Below are 22,871 nucleotides of genomic sequence, written 5' to 3' on the forward strand. Positions count from 1 at the left end.
GTAGTGATGAAAGTTTTCAATATTTGGCCCAGTATAGTTATTTGTGTTTGTTTTTTTAATAAAGTTTATATTACATATAGAAAACATATGCCCAAAAAGCGAGTATCGTTTACATTTTGTTTGACAAATTTTTAATTTTTGTTTGTGTGAATATGTTTATAAAATGTGTTCCAAAGATTAATTTTTAACGAAAATAAAATATTTTCAATAACAAGTTAACAAGTTTTCAATATTTAGTCATTATTAGCTCAGAATAAACTAAATAAAATTCTGGTATTGGTATTTGTATTGTTTAAGGGAATATAGATTGTTGCAAAGGGAAAGAGGTATGAGGTATATATTGTTCGTGAAAAAACATAAAGTTGAAAAGTGTCATTATTTTTTCAGAGTAATTGTTATTTATATTATTGTTATTATTATTTGTTTGTGCATATATGTTAAAGGGCGACCTAAAGATTTTTTTACTAAAAATAAAGTGCTAGAAGTTTTTAATATTTAGTTAATTTAATTTTTGGTGTTTTTATTTTTAAAAGCAATTTGGATTGTTACAAAAGGGGTGAGGTGTAAGAAATTTAGATTACAGATACAAAACATATGCCCAAAAAGCGATTATCTTTAACATTTTGTTTGAGAAATGCTTAATAATAATGTTTGTTTTTTGTTTGTGCGAATATGTTTATAAATATGTTCCAAAGATTAATTTTTAGTACAAATATAGTGATGGAAGTTTTTAATATTTAGCCAATATTTGGCTCAATGTAATTATTGGCGTTTGTATTTCTAGCTTAGGGGGTGAAGTGTGAGGTTTATATTATAAGTAAAAAAAGTCATGAAGCTAAAATAGAAAAGCGATTATCAATTTTTTTTGGGGAATTTTAATTTTTATTATAAGTGTGATCTAAAGATTTTTTAGTAAAAATATAGTGACGAAAGTTTTCAATATTTGGCCCAGTATAGTTATTGGTATTTGTTTTTTTTAATAAAGTTTATATTACATATAGAAAACACATGCCCAAAAAGCGATTATCGTTTACATTTTGTTTGAGAAGTTTTAATAATTAATATTATTGTATCCTCTAAAAATTGATTTTTGGTAATAAAATAGTGATGGAAGTTCTTAATATTTAGTCATTATTTGGCCCATCATAGTTATTGGTGTTTGTTTTTTTTTTAAAGAAATTCGGATTGTTTCAAAAATGGTGGTTTAAAGTTTATATTACATATATAAATCATATGCCCAAAAAGCGATTATCGTTTACATTTTGTTTGAGGATTTTTTTAATAATAATTGAGAATTTTTGGTTTGTGCAAATAAATTTATAAGTGTAATAGTTAATAGTGTTTAAATTCTTAAATTGATGATTCTTGAATTATAAAGAGGGTGGTAAGAGGTTTATTTTATACGTGATGTCATACGTGAGCTTATATAGTTCATAATTTCATAGTTTTCATAATATTGTTTGAGGATTTTTTTAATGGTGAATTTAAGTATATATATATATATACATATATATATATCAGATTTGTGTCACGATGTTTGTTACCAATAGACTCCTAAACTACTGAACCGATTTTAATTTTTATTTGTTCAACATGTGCATTTATATTCGATTTAGGTGATAGGCTATTATATATGCATATATTCAAAGAAGTTTATACTTTTATTTATATGCAAATTTTATATGATGGTAAAATTGCTGAAATAGGTTCTTACAATTTTTACAATTTAAGAATATATTTCTATATATTTTACTTTATTTGTTTAAGGTTTAAGTTAGATCGATTATTATTATCAACATTCTATTTGGAAAAAATGGCTAGTTTTTAGGAAAAACGGTATAGTATGAAGTCTAAAATATTCGTAATATTAATGGACTTAAATTTTTCATTTTAAAGGCGAAAAAAAAACACTAACTGCTAGAACTACGAAATGACGATAAAAATGATAAATTTTTCATATTTTTTAAAAAATATTTAGAATTTATTCAAATCCAATCTCTAATACGTTTATAGATATATTCTCAAATAAATTTTGGTTCCTTTTCTATGAATAATAATAAAGAAACTTTGTCATATTTTGCCAATAATTCATGTACTAAATTGTATCAACAATATTCCCACATCAAATAAATTATTAACATTGAAGTACATTTATAAATTATATATATATATATATATATATATATATATATTAATTTTATATATTTAATATATACACTTTTATATATCGCACATATATTTATATATTATCAAAAGAGTAAAAATTCTCAATAAATAGAATTTATTTGTTTAATATTACAATACTTACATAAATTATTGCATTGTTGTTGTTGAAATTTACATAAATTGTTTCAAAACATCAAGAACTATTTATTTACATACTAAAATAGAAAACTGCTATAAATTAACTAAATATTACTTTAATTTAAATAATTAAAATATTAAATTTATACTTTAATTTAAATAAATTAAATTATTTAAATTCAAACAATTAATTAAATTTATTTAAATTATTGAAAATTTGATTTAAAGCTAAAATTCTAGGCAAATTTGAATTTATAATTTAATAACAAAAGTGGTAAATACCGTAATATAACAATATAAATAATATATGAATTGGGACTAAATTTTATTATTATGTTTAATTTTTATAAATTATCCTGAACAGTATGACATAGAGTTTTCAAATATTTTGACATATTTTCGAAATTCAATAAATAACGAAATGTTTTAAGCATAATTGTTTAATAAACAATTAAAGATACAGTTTTATAAATTATTTGGCTTCATTCAAAATACAAATTTGAAAGTTTGAAAGAAGCAATTTTAAAATTGATAAATAATTATAGACAAAGTCTTCAAGTAATTTAGTTTAATTTTATACATATATACGTATAAATATTAAATGATAGACACAAGTAAAGATATTGTATAAATTCATTTCAGTCTTCAATCGTAATGATTATTCTGCACTTCACTGAATATTATTAGTTTTGTGATTATTTACATTCATATCTCGTAAACTGCGTATTAGTTTATTTTTAGTTATATTAAATATATATATATATATATATAATATATATATATATATGTGTGTATCATATCATAATCAACACTTATCTACTATAAGGCTACCATTTATATTTAATTTTATTCACATTCAATAATTCAATGAACATTTCTGTTTCGACGAAATACATTACATAAAATAGATTAAAATTTTTGATATTCAATCGAGATATTTATATTTAATCCTTTAATTTAACTATATTAAAATACTTATATATCTTACAAATATTTAGATAAATAACTAACTCAACTCAGATATAGAAAAAAACATTAATTCATATATAACTTTTGTACATACGAATTTTATTTAAAAAACAACACATGTAGAGTACGGTTTTAAATATATAAACTTAAATTGCATCGTGCCTTAAGGTAAATTGCTGCAACTTTTTGTATCGAAAATTATAATTTAGACATCCTAAGTAATACCAAAAATTTGCTGATGTTCAATTATAAAATAAGCACATATTTAAAAAAAATATTAGACTATATTCAGATCTATCACCAACTTTTGCTTTACCAAATAAGTAAATTCTGTATCCTTTATCCTAGTTGCAGCAACAGTCTGCTCAGCAACAGCAACAGTTGTCCTGCGATGTCCAGCAACTTCAAAATGAGATCTCGGAATTGAGACGAATTTTGCAAGTTCGAGACCGTCGGATAGAGACCCTGGAAAGTGCCTGTCTCAGGGAGACTGATCGCATTGCAGAACTTCAGACAACTTTGGGAGTCTGGCAGGAGAAATATGATAGGTAATAATAATTGAAAAAAGATTTATATCATAGGTTCTCAAACTATTTTGTATATGCGTCACGTAGAAATACAATTTATTAAATTGCTTCTTTGATAACTCAGGTTGTTGGGTTAAAATTTAACCCTTGTAGCTGTGGACTGTATGAAACACTGATTTGTTGGTATAATTTTTAGTTCTCATTACACTAATGATTTGTCATTTAATTCTAATTGAAAAAGATATATTTATTGATTATTTATTACATGTGATTTTACGTGGACTTTAGTTTTAAAAGTGAGAAAAATAAGTCTGATCCAAATCATCTACCCCTTCTACATTGTAGCAACTTTCCGGTGTATAAACCCAATCCATGAAGATTGCCGCCTTCATGGCCAATATAATAAAATGAAAATACGTCCGAATATATTTTGTGTCGTGGACTCCTTAGACTTTTCCTTGTACCCCTTATTTACCCGTAATTGATTTATAGAAATACAAATTTTTTTATACTTTCTAGTTTTTTTCATTTATTATCTCAATATTTTTTTACCACTACTGAAGACCGCATTTTTATTTAGTTATCATCTAGAATATAATTTTGCAAAATTTAACATAAAACATTTTCATCAACGATAATATTAATAATAAACTAGTGGGGTGTATGGCATCGTGCCTTAAGGCAAATTGCTGGTACTTCCCTTACCATAACAAAATGATCGAGGAATATTAAATGTTTTTGTATAGATTATAATAAATATTGTAACATTGTCTAATATTTATAAGAATTATATAAACTGAATTGCAAAGTTGAAATTGTTTGTTCAAAGTATATTAGAACTTTAGTCAGAATATAATAAAATCTGTATTATTTTCGATATACTAAATAAAAATTAATTGAAAAAAAAAATGAAACAATTTTTTTCCCAAAATCAATTATTTTAAATCATTTAAATCGAACGCTTAGTTCTCTCAAAAATTGCCATTTTTAGCACATTTAGCTCTGTATCTTTGAAATGGCTGGGCCTGTCTATGCCAAAAACTAATAACTACTTCTCCCAAATATTACTAATTGAATGTTTTTTAGATCATTCAAATCGGATGCTCCGTCCTCTCAAAAACTCGATTTATATTTTCTGCACTCTTTGCTCTTTATCTCCGTAACTGCTGGACTTGCCTTTGCCAAAAACTAACCAGCACATCGCTCTATCAATATGAATCGAATGTTTATTGAACCATTCAAATCGGTTGATCCGTGCGCCCGAAAACGTGACCGAAAAATTGTATCCATACATACACACATACATCCATTTTTTTTTGAGGTATGCCAAAATGTTCAGAAACCTTCAAAACGTAGAGAAATGCAAAAATTTTCAATTTCGATTTTTGGACTATTACAATAACTTTCCCTACGGGAAGTTAATATCAATTAAATTAATAACATCTTTACTATGAAGATAATTTCAAATCAATTAAACATTGGGCGTACCTCAAGGATCGATATCAGGATCCACATCAAATCACAGACGCTTTATATATCTATTATTAACATACTAATTTAAAATTCAACTCTCAATTATTTTTTATATTATAAATTCTGATTTTAAATCTGTTACAAATTATTTCTTTGTAGCAAGTTTGAACTTTTAGATTCAAGTAAGTTTGAACCTCTAAGATTTTTTTTTCGCCTCATAGAAAGTTGTCATGGACCCCTGGAGAATTTACTGATTCATATTAACAATTAGCATATCGATTGATAAATATGAATAATTGAAACTGAATTGAATTGAAACAATTGGTTGTTTGATTTGGTCTCTTGTCTCAATAGCCCCAGATTAACAATGGACAAGAATTTGTTCTCAATTTACACAAACGTATTGTTTTCGAAATTGTGAAGCAAAAGTATTTGATTTCATTTGGTATATTCAGTTTCCAGACATTTGATCACTTTGGAATTTTTCTTAGAGAATGAGTAGGCAATTGAACAATTGATAAAAACAATTTATGTTCAATTTCTGCAATCTAAATAATTTTTATACTAATTTTTTTTATTACTTGTTGCATTACCTTAAAATGTCCTATAAAATATCTTGAAATGCATTATGTGTGAAAAAAAACCTGAATTTTCGTTTATCTGTTTCCAGACTATTTCATCACTTTGGTATAAAATTCATTTAATTTGTCTCAAAAATAACAATGGAATAAATTTTGTTTTCAACTTTTACAACTGCAATAAGTTATTTAAATAGCGAAACAATTGAATATAATCTTGTTTAGAAAAATAAATATTTCAAGATCATTTTGGTACATCTGAGAAATAATGAATATTTATATTTGCATACATGCAAGAATGCAAATAAGTGTACATCTGTTTTGTATTATTCAGAAACATTATTATATATGTGTTCTGTTTTCTTTTATTTAAAAAATGGTAATAATAGATAATTTGTCTAGAATTTTTAGTTTTCAGTTCAGCCAATATAAAGTTGCATTTTTGAGTCAAAAATGGAAAACAATATTTTCTTAGCCAAAGATGAGTATTTATATTGCATATCAAAATATCGGATATTATCCAAATATTTGATTCATAAAAATTTGACACAACGTGTTAAGTTTATATTTTTTATTGTAAATTATAAATAGTAAAACAATAATTTTATTATTATTTTTAGAATACTACAGTAATTGTTAAAAGGCTGAAATATCTGTTTTATGCAAAAATTAGAATTTTCAATACTGTTAGAAGTGTTCATATATAGTTCTCTCTAAAAAAATATTTACTGTTTATATTATTATCTCTTATTCAATTTAAATTTCTTCATTTACTACTTATTTAAGAAACAATGTGGAAAATTTTTAAATTGATATACTTATGTCAAAATTCAATTATTAAATTAAAAAAAAACTAGTTAATATAATATACGTTTAAAAAAATATTGTTCAAAATATTCCATTTCTTTATTTTTAATCTATTTTTATTTACTTATTTATTATTATTATTATTATTTTTATTATTTTGATATTATTATTATTATTTGCAATTTAGCCATATAACTCATAGAGTATGTAAATAACTCTGAATGAACAAAAATATTCCCTATTACAATTATATTAATTATAATTGAAACTATTTATTGTTATTAAATATATAACTTTTTTCAGTTTTTTTTTCAATTAAAATTAAATTAAAAGTAAATTTGTTTTTAAAGAAATCTTTACGCAATAATTTTTATAATTAATTGTACGTGTACTTCACATATTATCATTATATAAACAAAAATTATAATTTTTTTAACTTTCTTATTATTTAACAAATTTTTATTCAAATAATAATATATATTAATGCGTCATCTATACAAGTGATATCTAAACTCTAAATCGATCTATTATAAATTAATTATATATACTGATAATTATTTTATCTAAAAGTGACATATTTATAGTCTAATCTCGAGTACTAAAACTTCTGTCTGATATTGATATTTAATTAACAAAAATTTTACTTCGACACTGAGGGTTCTGTAAAACATAGGTAATAGATACATATTTTATAATATTAAATGATTGAGTAAGTTGACACTAATATTTTCAATAGCAATAATATATTTATGTTTTCTATTTATATTATCTATTTACTTAATTTGTAAAATAAAATTTGAATAGCAAATTGTATAAAATCAAAGAACGTAGTAGGAGGTACTGAAGACAAATATGTAATTCATTATAATTTTGTTTTGTCTATTATAACTTCATAAGCATATATATATATATATATATATATATATATATATATCAGTGGCGGATCCAGGGGGGGGGTCACGGGGGTCATGACCCCCCCCTGAGCCTGTTTTAGGACTTTGATAAAACACTAATTCAACAACAAAATTACTTCATGATGATTTTATTTATGTATTTTGTTACCAAACACATTTTATAACTTGAATGTTTAACTGATTGTAGACGAATGACGGATTCAAAAACCCTAAAATTTAAGGATTTTCTAATCGTATTGCGAATATATGTTTACAGTTCTGGAACAAAATTTCATTCAAAAATCAAAAAATTAAACTGATTGTGAGTGGTCCTTATGCATGAACTTTCAGTAATTTTAACATCTGTAAATAGACGACTTAATCAATATATAAACTAGTGGGGTGTATGGAATCGTGCCTTAAGGCAAATTGCTGGAACTTCTTGTACCTTAACGAAATGTTCGAGAAATATTAAATGTTTTCAAATAGATTATTATAAATATTGTAACAATGTCTGATATTTATAAGAATTATTTAAACTGAATTGCAAAGTTAAAACTATTTATTTGAAGTATATAAGTTTTAAACTTTAGTCAGAATGAATATTAAAATCTGAATTATTTTCCATATACAAAAAAAAGTTTAGAAAAAAAAATAAGCCAAATTTTTTTCAAAAGCAACTATTTTGTCAAAACAAGCAAAAAGTTCTTTGGAGAAAGTATGTATGTGTGTGTGTGAACAGATTTTTTGCTGAAAATCGGCATTTTCTCAAAAACGGCTGGACCGATTTCAAAAATTTAAAAGCCATTCGATGTATCGCGATGAGGACTAGCGTTTATCAATTTTGCGCGACGACCGGCCAAGTCGTTTCTTTGTAAATAGCAGAAAAGTGAAAAAAATTTCGTCCACGTTTTAGCCCGCAGTTCTGAATCGATTTTGAAAATTCAAAAACCGTTCGAAAGGTTGGGAATATTGGATCGGCCTGGCCGTTTTCTTGTAATGAAGTGTTGAAAAAATTTGTTGCGGGTAGATACCATAGTCTTTTAGAGCAATACGGCCACACGACAACTCGTTTAGCTTTAAAAATTTGTCAAAGTTTGCAAAGATTAGTATCGTTTTTTTAGCATTTGTCCAAATTAGACCTCATCGGCGATTGCTCAAATACGTCTGAACCGATTTCAGAAATTTAAAAACCATTTGATGTGTCTAAATGAGGATTATCGCTTGTCAGTTTTGTGCGACAATCGGCCGAGCCGTTTTTTTCGAAATTTGGAAAAAAAAATTAAACTTTTCGTCCACATTTAAGCAGAAATTACCGAATCGATTTTAAAAAATCAAAAACTGTTAGAAAGATATTAGTTGGGAATGAAACTGATTAGTTTTAGGTGAAAATCTGCCTAGCGTTTTCTTGTATTTCGTCGTTGAAAAAAATATTTGAGCCGATTTTCATGAAACTTTTTTCCATGATATATATATATATATATATATATATATATATATATATATATCATGATCTTGTACAACTTATTGAAATATTACGGCCTTACGATGTGTAGTTTAATTTTGAGAATTCATCAAAGTTTGAGAAAATGAGTAGTTTTTTTGACGTTTGTTAAAATTAAAAGTAAACGATTTACTTGGTTTATCGATAGAGTACTTGGTCTTAATGAACATACTAAACCATTAAAATCCTACGGCAACTGGTTCAATTATAAAAATTATTGAATTTTGAAAATTTGCCTTTAGAAAATACTCCGAGTTAACGTCTTCGTTTTCAATTATGTGTGATATTGTAAATCCACTGGGAATACCTTGAATCCCTCATAAATTAATTTATTTTTTACTGATTAAGTCGATTATTAACACATTTCGGGAAGTTCATGTAACTTGCCTAAAGGCAAAATACCAATACAAACTAGTTAAAAAATAGTTTGAATATTACACATTGATGGAAAACGAACACATACGAAATACAAAGCCGAATACATACACACGGTTAATTTTTTAAAAGCGCGGCCAAATAATCCAAACTTTAATTATCATAAGTCGCTAACGAAAAACCATAACAACCATAAGACACATTAAATAAAAACATCTGACTATGTTTTAGTCCCAACTTCCAGCTAATTCATCACTGTAAAAATGTGTTTTTTTCTGTTTTTTAAAAATTTGTCACTTGGTCTTTTTTACCCCATAGACGGGGTAAAATCGGACGGCGAGAGGACAAACAATCCAATTTACTATTTTTAATTTTAAAGGGATTTAACGAAGTAATAGCTACATTATTCAACCAATAAAAAATATGAATTTTATAGAAACATTTTTTACAGAGATAACTCTGTATATAATCTTGATTTGATATTTTGTCCAAAATATTCACCAGCAGAGTTGAAATAAAGATTTATTAAATTTATCTTTTGTAAAAATGCTTTTTTTACGTCGTAGGAATCAGTGTGATGGCTGGTTGTACATTTTTCCCTCTACTTTCAAATATTGTTGTTAAGAAATCCTTAACTTTACTTCTTTTTGAGATATCGGTGGTGGACTTTTTACCCGCAAATCTTGAGCCCCGCACTATCTTATATATATATATTATATTATATATATATATGTATATATATTTGTTATATACTCATTGAGGACTATAAAAACTTTTCAATTATGACCCCCCCCTGACGCCGAAGCTGGATCCGCCACTGATATATATATATATATATATATATATATAAAGCGAGAGGTTTTTCTTCAGATAGTGGAATAATATGATAAAATTGTTTCAATGTTTTTATTCAGAGAACATACGTCTCGGGTCTTGATTTGACCCATCTTCAGTGCTACAATTAAATATTTCAGGGTTACAATTTAAAACAATATAAAAAATACATAACTACAGGCAGAAATAAATAAAACCTAAATTTCAAATTTGTTTGTATGATGAGTTTCTTTACATTTGTTTATTTTATGGTTGTTTTTCATATATACTTTTCATATATTCTTTCACAATATATCTGTTTTTAAAACTAATTTATTAAATTGGTTATATTTGTTTATTTTACATATAATATATATATATATATATATATATATATATTAATTACAACATTTGTTACAACTGTTAAATGATTTAACGTCTAGTAACAATAATGAACAATAACATAAATTTGAATAGAAAATAATACAAAATAAAGGATAGTACTTTCATAAGCAATATATAAAAATAATAAATATGCTAATTCAAAAATATATCTTTAAATTAAAATTTAATATTAGTCAATTTTGAACGTACTAAAATTTTTTTAACTTCCCGAAAGAGAAGTTTGTTTTCATCAAAAACTGCGATTCGCTAATTTTATGTTTTCTCGACGTTTCAAGCCATTCTGAATCGAATGAGCCCAAATTTGGAAAACGTTTGTGTGTGTGTGTATATATATACACGTATGTGAACAGATTTTTTAATTAGTTTGATTAGAACTAAAAATCTCCAGAGAGAATCAAAATCAATCTCACTATAAAATTATAAGTTAGGTAATGATTGGTCAATTTAACACCTATTGTTTCATTATATAATTATAGGTTTATTAATGACTATTTTATTGCGCATTTAATTGATGTTTTTATTATCTTTTAGATTATACGATTCGCACGTGCGTGTCCAGAAATTAAACCAGGGTTTAGAAGACAAATTATTAAGGCTGGTCGACCGAGGTGCAGGCGAAAGGGCCCAATTGACCAGCGACGTGGCCACTTTGTCGGTCAGGTTGGCCCAGGCCAATTATACCGTCACCAATTTACAAAGAGAAGTAGTAAGTAGTTGAAGAAAATATTTATTAACTTCCCGAATGAGAAGCATAAATTTATCAGATTTGATAATTTTATATTTCCTCGACGTTGTAAGCCATTCTTAATCGAATGAGACCAAGTTTGAAAAAAGTATGTGTGTGCGTGAGCCAATAATTCAAATTTCTATTCTCTCAAAAATGGGTGAACAGATTTTACAACTGTATAAAGCCGTTGGATTGAACTTGATAAGAAAGATTAGGTTTGAGAGAAGTTTGCCCAAGCCATTTTTTAGGAATTACAAAAGAGTACTTTTCGGTAACAGTTCTCACAAAAATCTTGCTGTTTCAAATTTATGGATTTGTGTATAGTTTGCATAAATTAATTTATAATTATCTAAATAGATTCTTTATATCTGTATCACCAAATAAGCAGCATACAAAACATCTTTAGTTGTATAAAAAATGTTAACATTAATTCAAATTATTAAATAATATCAAGCACACATCGTACATGATATATGTAATCGTGCCAGAATTTTTTTATAGCATGTGCTTCTTATTTCAAAAAATATTTTATTAAGTTTCTTAAAAAATTTCGACTTTCTTCATGAAATTTAACAATACACAAAAGTTCATGCAATGAACACTTCTACGAAAATTGGTTGAATTATATAAGTTAAATAAAATTTGGAGTAACAGGCTTCAATTTTAGGACGTAAAATCACTTTTTTATGCACTATAACAAATCATTTTAATGTGTTTGAGAGATCTTAATTGGAAATGGCAATGTTTGGTTTTTAGTGAAAGCCAAAACTTTGTTTTCAAAGTGGTTAAAATTTTAGGGATTTTGATTGGATTTTTTTTTACTATGTTAATTGAAAATTCGTTGAATCAAATTCATGAAGTGTAGTAATTTTGATAAAATTATTATTGATCATTTATAATAATAAATAGTGATAATCTATAATATAGATGAATAAATTAATTTGCAATAAGAAAATAACTTCAATCTGAATTGTAGTTAACTTTGATCAGAAATTACATCTGATGCGTATATGAATTTAGTTTCATTTGCATTTGAAATATACTCCTGAATAGCAAGTGAACATGAAATTTATTTATACTGATTGAACTGAAAAGTTCATGTTTTATTCATGAAAATATTCAGAAGCAATACTGTAAGTTATTCATTAATTTCAATAAACTAATTCTCAACTCTATATCATCAGTATCATAACTAATCATAACTATTTATTATTACATTGACTAATTTTATTTTATTTATTTCAGGAACGTTATAAAAGTGACATGAGTCTTGCAATTCAACTTATACAATGCAAACCAGATAACTTTGTTCCACAAAAATTAAATTCTGTAAGTGAAAAAAAATAGTATAAATAGGTTGTCAAATATCTCCCTTCCGCTTTTTTGCTCTTGGTTTATAATACAAAAAGGCGGAAGATATTTGACAACCTTATATGTAGCAAATATCATTGTCAATGCCAATTTGATTAAGTCAAGTAAATTATGTTTCAGTTATAATTTTTACTTTCTGTAGCAAGTTATAGTAATCGGAAAAAAATCGAAAATTATAGGTTTTATATATCTATACGTTTCAGTGGTTTCTGAACATTTTGGCATACCTTAGAAAAAATGAATGAATGTGTGTGCGTGTGTATGCGGACACAAATTTTCGTCGACGATTTCGGGAACACCGATTAACCGATTTAAATAATTCAAATAAACATTCGATTTGTATTGATAAGGAGACGTACTGATTAGTTTTTGGCAAAGGCAGGTCTTGCCATTCCGAAGATACGGGGCAAAAAGTGCCAAAAACGGTAACTCAGTTTTTAAGAGAACGGAGCGTCCGATTTGAATAATTCAAATTCAACATTTTACTTGTATTGACAAGATGAAGAACTGATTAAATTTTTGGGATGGCAGGTCCAGCGGTTATGGACTTTCAATAAAAATAATTTAAAAAAATGTCATTTGGCGATCAAAAATGTTTATTTGACACAAATACATCAAATTATCAGACACTTAATAGAGATTATAATAATATATACACTTTTTGTGTAAATTTTTTTGGGTTCCGTACCATGATTTTCAGTTACGCTACGGGAAGTTCTAGCAATTTGCCTTAACGCACGATGCTATGCACCCCACTATATTTGAATGCAATTTCTTTTGGAAATATATATTTTAATGTAATTATATAAATGTACGACCCTTCAACTCAACCATACGTTTATTTGGAATCTTACATACAGTCTTTCAAGTAGATAACTAAAAACAAATATTTGGCTTTAGTAGAAAAAAATCTATATAGAGCTAAAAAAATATTTGAGTCGATTTAATAAGTATATATTAAATGTCTATGTGGATATCATCCAAAATAGCAGTACTAGACAACATGCTAAAATTTACGTTCATCTAATACAACAATGGCTTTTCTGCTTGATAATCCGCCTATAAGAGGACTACAGAAGAAACTGCCAAATTGCAAAAAAAGTTGCTCAATAGAGCAATTACTACAAATTGTTTATTTTATTTATGTTTATTTAATTTTTTATTCTTTATTTGTAATTCATTTTATTTATTTATTTGTTATTTTTATATATCATTATTATTATTTTTTATTTCTTTCTGTGATTATTATTATTTTTATTATTATTATTATTATGTGTAATTTAGCCATATAACTCATAAGGTCTGTAAACTACTCTGATCATTATATAATATGAAAATAATAAAAAAATGTCTATGCATTTTTTTCCCTAGTTGCCATTAGACGTCCAATCCAAAGTGGCGGCCTACATGCGCCTCGATGCCGAATCGGCTACTCCGCCCGGCAGCTCGGCTTCGTCGCCCCGAAGGCCGCGCAGCGACTACCGCATGCTGCCCGGAGGAACTCCTCCGAGGGACAACAGCCCTTCGCCGGCGAGCGGAACGGGGCCTAACACCTGCCCCTTTCCGCCGACCGCCATGGTCTACGGGATGAGGGGATACGGTTAGTAGTAGTTACATTGGTAATCGTAAGGTTTTTCTTTTTTCTGTGTATAGCGAAGGAAATGCCTTTTTACTACCCAGGCTAGGTCTTTTGTCTGGGTATGCCGGACTGAATACCGCATGGGGGTAATACCGACTAATATCTCCGCTTTGATTTTTGCCTCCCACGGAAACCGTCGTTGGGCATTACTTCGTGGGGGGAGGATCTAGAATGTTATACTTCTTAACTTTATTCTAAATTAGTAATTGTAAGGTGTAAGTGGCATTTTGCCTTGAGGCAAGAGAACAATATTGCCGTTTTCTTGTAATTAACTGTTGAAACAAAAATTTAAGCCGATTTTTATAGAACTCTTTTTGACGATATATCATGGTCTTATAGAACTTACTGAAATATTACGGCCTTACGACAAGTAGTTTAATTCTAAAAATTCATCAAAGTTTGAGAAAATGAGTAGTTTCTTTGACGTTTGTTAAAATTAAAATTAGACGATTTGGTATAACGATAGAGTTCTTGGTCTTAATGAACATACTAAACCATTAAAGTCCTACGGAAACTGGTTCAATTATAAAAATTATTGATTTTTGAAAATTAGCTCTTAGAAAATACTCCGAGTTAACGTGTTCGTTCGTTAATACACTCGAAATACTTTTAATCACTCATAAATTAATTAATTTTTTATTAATTAAGTCGATTATTTACACATATCGGGAAGTTCATGTTACTTGCCTCAAGGCTAGATACCAATACCAACTAGTTTAATTTCAAATCAACAACATATATTTTTTCATAAATTCTACGTCAATGACAGTATTCGATCCAAAGATTCATGTCATGTGGGTCCAACACGCTACTAAAAGGCTAATCATAATAAAATAAATAAAAACTGACTAAAAATTGTTCGTATTTTTGCAATATATAGAGTATACTATATTTTTATTTAGAAATGCTTGGATTGAATATAATGAATGACTTTATTTGCTAAGTAAGGTATATCCTAAACAATTTCTAGAGAATCAAAAAAATTAATACTAGAAGTGTATAAGGATGTGTTGATTGAATACTATAGACACCATTAGTTTGTCTATATTTTGTCAATAAAATCAAACTGGAAGTTTTATACACTTTCTATAGAAAACATGGTGGTATAATCCAATCCAAGTCTTTTTTGATCTTTCGACTTATTACTTTCGATTTCGTTTCATGTTTTTCAGATTCTTTTTGGATTCTGGATGTTGTGTATAATTGTAAATGATACTACTGAGCTTATACAAAATTTTCAATTTTCTGCGAGGACAGATAAAAAATAAATTAAGTATTTCTTCTTTGACCTGTCTTTTGAAAAGTTTCAAGTAACATTCGATGAATTAAAGTAATTTTAATAAAAAGTATAGAGTAGAGCAGGGCAAGGCACGAAGATCCAATTTGACTTTGTGCAAATATTAATTATTTCATAAAAATCAAACCAATTATATCACAACAAATAACACATTTCAAACAAACAATCACCTGACTATGTTCAGTAAAACTGCCAGCTACTTCATTATTGTCGAAAGGTCCTTTTTGACTGTCTTTCAAAAATTTGTAATTATACCCTATAGGTAGGGTAACTCGAAACGGGCAGGTGGCAAACAGGTTTAATGTCTTATTTTAATTTTAAATGTATTTTACAGAATAATTACATTCTTAACTAATGCTGAAAAACAATCAACGGAAGAAAATACTTTTATAATGAATTTTCCAAAAATTACTGTTTATTTCCCAATAGCAGAGTCATGAGAATCAAGGTTATAGCTGGCTATATATCTGTTTCCCTCTACTTTCAAATATTGTTGTTAAACAATGCTTAACTATACTGGTTTTTGACACATCGGTGGCGGACCTGTTTAACCCCAGACCTTCATATATTACTATCTATTCTTCGTTAAATTCTGGGAAATTATAACTGGGAAAATGTTATTCGGCAAAATGTTCCTTTGATCGATACCAAAATTAGGTTCTGAATTTAAATAACATAACCTAGAAAATGTTTTATAAATACCAATGAGTGTATAATTATACAAATGAGATCTTTCAGAGCACCGTGTTTGATAAAAATATGATTTGCAAGAAAAGAGTGCTACAACGCCAAAAAGTGCATTTTCATATTAACATTTCAAAAAAGTTGATATTTTGAGTTTTTAGTAACACTTGCGGCCCGTTTACTAACGTTTTTGTATATAAATAAAACTACAAACAAAACTACTTACTACAATTTAATTATTATAATTAGATAATACTCACGTAAAACATCCTATTAAACGTAATTGAACAACATCTGTCAAAAACGTTTGACATTTGACGTATCAGTCACCGCCTATTGTTTTATTTAAATTACGCTTCTACACAAATTTTCAAGTTAAAAATATAAAGTTTCTACGCGATTTTAAAATAATATCTCACCTTTCCGACAACCTACTGATTAGCACGAATTTTTCAAGACTAAGACTGGCCAAATCGGTTTAACCGTTTTTGAGTTTTAGCGGAGCATTTTATCGAAAGCTTCGTTTTTATATATAAGATTAGATAACACATGCTTATAACAATTGAATGATTTTTAACATAAACATAACAATACGGTGTCCTTTGAATACTGAGAAATGAGTGCTTCACGTGTTTGTTTATAATCTCATAAGTTGATAAAGTTTAAATTATTATAAATATATAGCTCGCCAAATATTGTAATTTTTTTATATTTTCTTCTCCAGACACAGACGGCGATTCCTACACAAACGAAGACATCAGCGTCTCGGCCGCAGTGGTGGCCAAAGTGCTCGAAGACGGCATCAGAGACACGAAGCACCACTGCGAAACCTGCCGTTGTGCCACAAAAGACTTGAATTTACTCATCGAACCCTTATCACAATTTTCGATATCGACCCAAACCTACGCCCCATTTCCCGAACAAAACATCTGCGTCCGATGTTGCAGCCACGTCATCTCCAAAACCGACATCCAGAACATCAAAAACGCCACCAACGATATCAGTAAAATGCTTAAATCAAATGTCAGTAAACTCCACGAAGATTTGATAAGTTTCGATAATCCTGTGGGATTGGTTGGCCATCATCGACTCTGTGATAAATTGAATAAGGATGATTATAAAATTGATGTTCTGGACAGGAGAGACAGGAATGGTGGTGCTGATTTGCTGGATGTTGATGGTGGTGCCAAGAGTAATGGTGGTGATCGTAAAAAAAGTTTTGGAGGTTCCACTGGCAAGACGAGCCAGTGCTCGTCGAAGATATTCGAGAATTTTAATAGGAATCTTATACAGTCGATTAAGGTAGAGTAAATATATCATAATTAGAGCGGTCTTTAATATGGACATTTGTGAATTTTTTAGTTCCCAAGGGCTCAAATGCTTCCAAATTGATTAAAAATAATTCTCTGAAAGTTTTAGCTTTTAATATTGTCTTTTAGTTAGAGCGCAATTCAATCAAAGTTTTGTATGAAAGAAACATGAGAAAATTTTTCCAAAATTTTTAGAATGTTCTTCATATATAACTTAGCGAGCAAATGACAATATTAAGATGACAAAAGAAATTACAAAAAACCCGTTTTGCAGAACGTCGAATTTTCAATAAAAGATGACACGAATTGTCACTAAGTCATTCATTTGTCGCTAAGTTATACCAAAAAACAATTTTAAAATTTTCAAAATTTTTTCCATGATATTTTCATACGAAGCTTTGATTGAATTGCGCACTATCTAAAAGTTAATTTTAAGACCAGAAATTTTCAGAAAATTTTCTATTATCAATTTGGAAGAATTTGAGCTCCTGGGAGCAAAGAAATTTGAAAATATCCATATTAAGGACCACTCTAATATAATTTAGATTGGCATCTATTTTTATTTTATTTGTGTTATTTATTTTATCGTTATATAATTTTTGATCTGTTCAATATGTTTGTCTAATAAATTTTGTTTAGTTGTTGCATTGTTTTATTTTTTAGTATTCAGGGTGTCCCAGAACTCAACGTCAAGTCAAAAGTAGTGATGAAAAAGTTTAGAATATTATTGCAAGTTGTTTGGAAATTATGAGCTTTTAAGTGCAACCTAGAGTTTTGGTGAAACTGAAACTATTTTCCGGTTATTTTAGTAAATTTTTATTATTTTGGTTTACTTAAATTTTGGAACCATAACCGTGAATAACATTTCTAAGACTAAAGTCTAAAATATTGACAAATTCTCCTATTGACAAAAAGTTATAGAGAATTAGGACTTTTTATTGAACTATGTATTTAAAATCTTCAAACCTGTTTGCATTTGAAATGCAGTTTTTTTAAGAAACTGTACTAAAATGTATTAGAAAGTTCCATCAAAAGTTTGTGCATTTAATTAGGATTGTAAAATGGTAAAAAATAATATTTTAGTGATAAAAAACATAAGCAAAAAGCCTTTAGCCGTTATTGTGTTATTGTTAGGCTTTTATTCTGTTACTCAATTTTTTTCATAAAACATAAGCATTTTCCAATTTTACAATCCTGACTAAATGTGCCAACTTTAGATGAAATTTTCCAGGACACTTTAGTACATTTTTTTCAAGGAGAGCCTCTCAAAATCGGCATATTTTGAATATTTGGATTCTTAGTTCCACAAAAAGTCTAAATTTTTTAAAACCTGGGGTAATTACTTTATTATTTTGACCTAAGGTCTTAGAAATGTTATTAACGACTACAGATCCAAATCTTAAATAAACAAAATTTGAAAAAAATAACCACAATAACCAAAAAATGCTCATGATTTCACCAAAGGTCTAGGTTGCTCTTACAAGTTTAAATTCTAACTACGTGAAATAAATTATTTCCCAATTTTTTTGACGTTGAGTTCTGGGACACCCTGTATATTGAATAACTCGTTTATATAATATAATTTAACTTAGTTTTTCAAGAAATTTGTCGTGATTTTCTTATTATTTTATATTATTAGTTGCACTTACCCTAGATAAGGAAAGCACAACTTCACCAAAGCTCTCTGGGTTCTCTCTTGGGAGCTCTCTTAATTTTAATTATTGCCTATTTTTTTTCTTATGAAAGCTTTAATTTGACGTTGAGTTCTAGGACATATACATTGAATAACTCATTTATATAAAATAATTTAATAATTTAGAAATTCGTCGTGATTTTTAAATCTTTTATATCTTTAGTTGCACTTGTTTTAGTTAATAAAGGCACAACTTTACCAAAGCCTTTGGTTGCACTTAAAAGCTCTCTTAATTTTAATTATTTTCTAAATTTATTTTTTCACGATAGTTTCAACTTGACGTTGAGTTCTGGGATACCCAGAACTGTATAACTGAATAACTCATTTATATAACAACCAGTATACTGAATAACTCATTTATATAACATAATTTAATTCTTAAAATTTCTCGTGAATTTTTCAATTTTTTATATTTTCAGTTGCACTCATTTTAGATAATAAAGGCACAACTTCACCAAAGCTTTCGGTTGCTTAGAAGCTCTTAATTGTAATTATTTCCTATTTTTTATGATAGCTTTAACTCGACGTTGAGTTCTGGGACACTCTGTATATTGAATAACTCATTTATATAATTTAATTTAGTTTTTTAGCGATTTATTGTGATTTCTTCAATATTTCACCAAACAACTTTACCAAAGCTCTGGGTTGCAATTAAAAGCTCTTAATTTTAATTGTTTTTCAATTTTTTTTGTGATAGCTTTAACTTGACGTTGAGTTCTGGGACACCCTGTATATTGAATAATTTCTCTTTTAGTTCCACTTATTTTAAATAACAAAGGCCTAACTTTACCAAAGCCTTTGGTTGCACTCTTGAATTTAATTATTTCCTAATTTTATTTCATGATAGCTTTAACTTGACGTTGAGTTCTGGGACACCCTGTATATTGAATAACTCACTTATATAATTTAATTTAGTTTTCATAAATCCTAGTTAAGTTTTTAATTTTAGCTTTGGGCTGCACTTAAAATCTCTTAATTTTAATTATTTCCTATTTTTGTTTATAACTTTAACCCGATGTTGAGTTCTGGGACACCCTTAATATAACTCATATATATAATGTAATTTAGTTTTTCTAGCGATTTTATGTGATTATCTTCAATATTTTACCAAACAACTTTACCAACTTTTATTTTAATTATTTTGTAATTTATTTTTTTACGGTAGCTTTAACTCGTCTTTAACTAACGTTGAGTTCTGGGATACCCTGTCTATTGAATAACTCATTTATGCTCACTTATAATTTGAATAATTCACTTATATATTTAAATTTAGTTTTTTTATCGATTTTTAACGATTTCTTCAATATTTTATCAAACAACTTCACCAAAGCTCTGGGTTGCAATTAGAAGCTCTTAATTCTAATTATTTCCTGAATTTATTTTCGTGATAGCTTCCACTTGACGTTGAGTTCTGGGACACCCAGCATATTGAATAACTTATTTATATAATATGAATTAGTTTTTAGAAATTTGACGTGATTTTTCAATATTTTATATTTTTAGTTGCACTTACATAACAAAGGCACAACTTTGTGAAAGCTCTGGGTTGCGCCCTTAAATTAAATCAGTTAAAGCCCGTCATTTTAATTGTTTTTTGTGATAGTTTTAACTTGACGTTGAGTTCTGGGAAACCCATTTGTTGCACTTATTTTACATACTAAAGGCACAAATTGGTTGCTAAAATGCTGAAAAAATTCGGTCTATCTATCAATTGGAGTTTTTATGTTTGGATTTGTCTAATTTGGATAAAAAATCCAGTGAAACTATTAGCGCATGGCTTTGTGTTTTGTTGCTGGAACTTCCCTTACCATATTTGAATATTTGTGTATCGTATCCTAAGTTTGTTTAGTGTAGTTAGTAGTTAGTAGTAGTCTCCAGTTACTTGTACAAATTTTAATTTAGAAGAAGTTACAAGGCATGCTCACAATGATATATATCTTTCACCATGCCATCTATGATTCCAGTCTGAAAACCCGAAAGCCGGTCCAAGACTATGCTCTCTCCGAATCCAAGACGGAAGTCCCAACGTCATTTTGAACAAATCCGAAAACAACATGGCACCAGTCTTATACACCAGAAGAAAACTGGATTTAGAAAACGAAGTCATATCTTCCAGTAAACATCAAAATCCCTCAAACACCAAACTCACCCTCCGAGATTTGATGGAAATTAACCGAAAACTGTTGGCAGTTGGTCAAAATCAGGAGCAGGAGGATAAGGTGAGGTTGTTTAGGAACAAATTGGATGATGATAAATTAGGTGATCAGCAAGAAGGTGTTAGACAAGATCCTTGTGGTGAGAGTAGTGCTGGTAAAAATGATAAGAGAACGTTGGGTGATTATAGTGGTGAAGGTTATACAGTGATGTATGGTGTACCAGGATAGCAACTACAATAAATCTGACCAGGACACTGGTAAAACTTTTGGTCACTACGATCCAAACAAGTACGATGATAATTTAGGGCAAAACAACTGGGCTATCAGTGAACAGCTATTTACAACACCACAAACCGCGACTCAGGAATCAACTTATCAGACGACGTCGACACAAATCACGCTGAAGAATCCATCAACCATCCAGAAAACTTCAACAACAACCAACTGGACAAACTAAACTCCAGCACCGGTGACAACACAAGCCAATCCCTAGAATCCAGTTCCATGTCAAGTGCAGAAATTCGAGAAAGTGCCCAACTTTTACGCCAACAACTACACAGAGTCGCAGAATGGGTCAACGCCAATGCCAATATGGATAATGCAAATTGCACAGACAGTGATAGTGGTTCCCATAAAAATAGATCTAAAGCCAGTTATAAATCCCACAGAATGTCCCTGGATAGTGTGGATTTGTACAGGAACCTGGACTATAACCAGAGAATTAGGTTGCATCAAGCCAACGACGATAAAGATGGTACCAGAAACAAGGTGCCGGAGCAAGAAAACGTTTGCAATGGTAATATTAGTGAGGAGAAAGAAATGACTGATTTAGAGCAGATGGAGTATAATGTGAAGCAGTTTTTGTTGAGGCAGAATGAGTGGTCGGTTTGTAATAGTCATATGTAATTTAGATAAAGGATAAACGTTTTATTTATTATTTTACTAAGGAGCGAGCAAGATGATTTTAAAGTTTGTGCATACGCTATTTTGTACAGTTATTAATTGTATGTGATCTTTTATATAGAACTTTGTCCATTGTATACATTTCTGTAAACATGTGCACTCCTTTCTGGAAAGTTGCACTCGCTTTATAAAGTTGCACCTCTTTTCTAGAAAGTTTTCTCCCTTTCTGAAAATACGCACTGTTCTGTGAAAGTTATACTTTTTGTGGAAAGTTGAACTTTTTGTGAAAGGTGCTCTATTTCTGGATAGTTGCACTTTCTTCTGAAAGTTGCACTCTCTTTTGGAAAGTTGAACTCCCTTCTGGAAAGTTGCACTCACTTCTGAAAAGTTGCGCTTTTTCTTGGAAAGCCACACCCTTTCTGAAAAAATTGCACTTATTTCTG

General features: G+C 28.4%; 1 protein-coding gene across 1 annotated transcript in view; it reads left to right on the forward strand.

Annotated features, from left to right (window-relative positions):
• The window catches only part of LOC113389601, a 24,235-nt gene extending 1,804 nt beyond the window's left edge, over nucleotides 1-22,431 (forward strand). The window contains exons 2-8 of the mRNA XM_026626621.1: nucleotides 3,622-3,821; nucleotides 11,180-11,354; nucleotides 12,621-12,704; nucleotides 14,118-14,346; nucleotides 17,082-17,668; nucleotides 21,334-21,721; nucleotides 21,860-22,431. Of these exons, the coding sequence (XP_026482406.1) occupies nucleotides 3,622-3,821; nucleotides 11,180-11,354; nucleotides 12,621-12,704; nucleotides 14,118-14,346; nucleotides 17,082-17,668; nucleotides 21,334-21,721; nucleotides 21,860-22,431 (2,235 nt within the window). The remainder of the gene's footprint in view (nucleotides 1-3,621; nucleotides 3,822-11,179; nucleotides 11,355-12,620; nucleotides 12,705-14,117; nucleotides 14,347-17,081; nucleotides 17,669-21,333; nucleotides 21,722-21,859) is intronic.
• The last annotated feature ends 440 nt before the right edge of the window (nucleotides 22,432-22,871 follow it).

Source organism: Ctenocephalides felis, unplaced genomic scaffold, assembly GCF_003426905.1.
Source record: "Ctenocephalides felis isolate EL2017-DRISC unplaced genomic scaffold, ASM342690v1 CF-g0.4_SCAFFOLD_03573, whole genome shotgun sequence".
Taxonomy (NCBI): domain Eukaryota; kingdom Metazoa; phylum Arthropoda; class Insecta; order Siphonaptera; family Pulicidae; genus Ctenocephalides; species Ctenocephalides felis.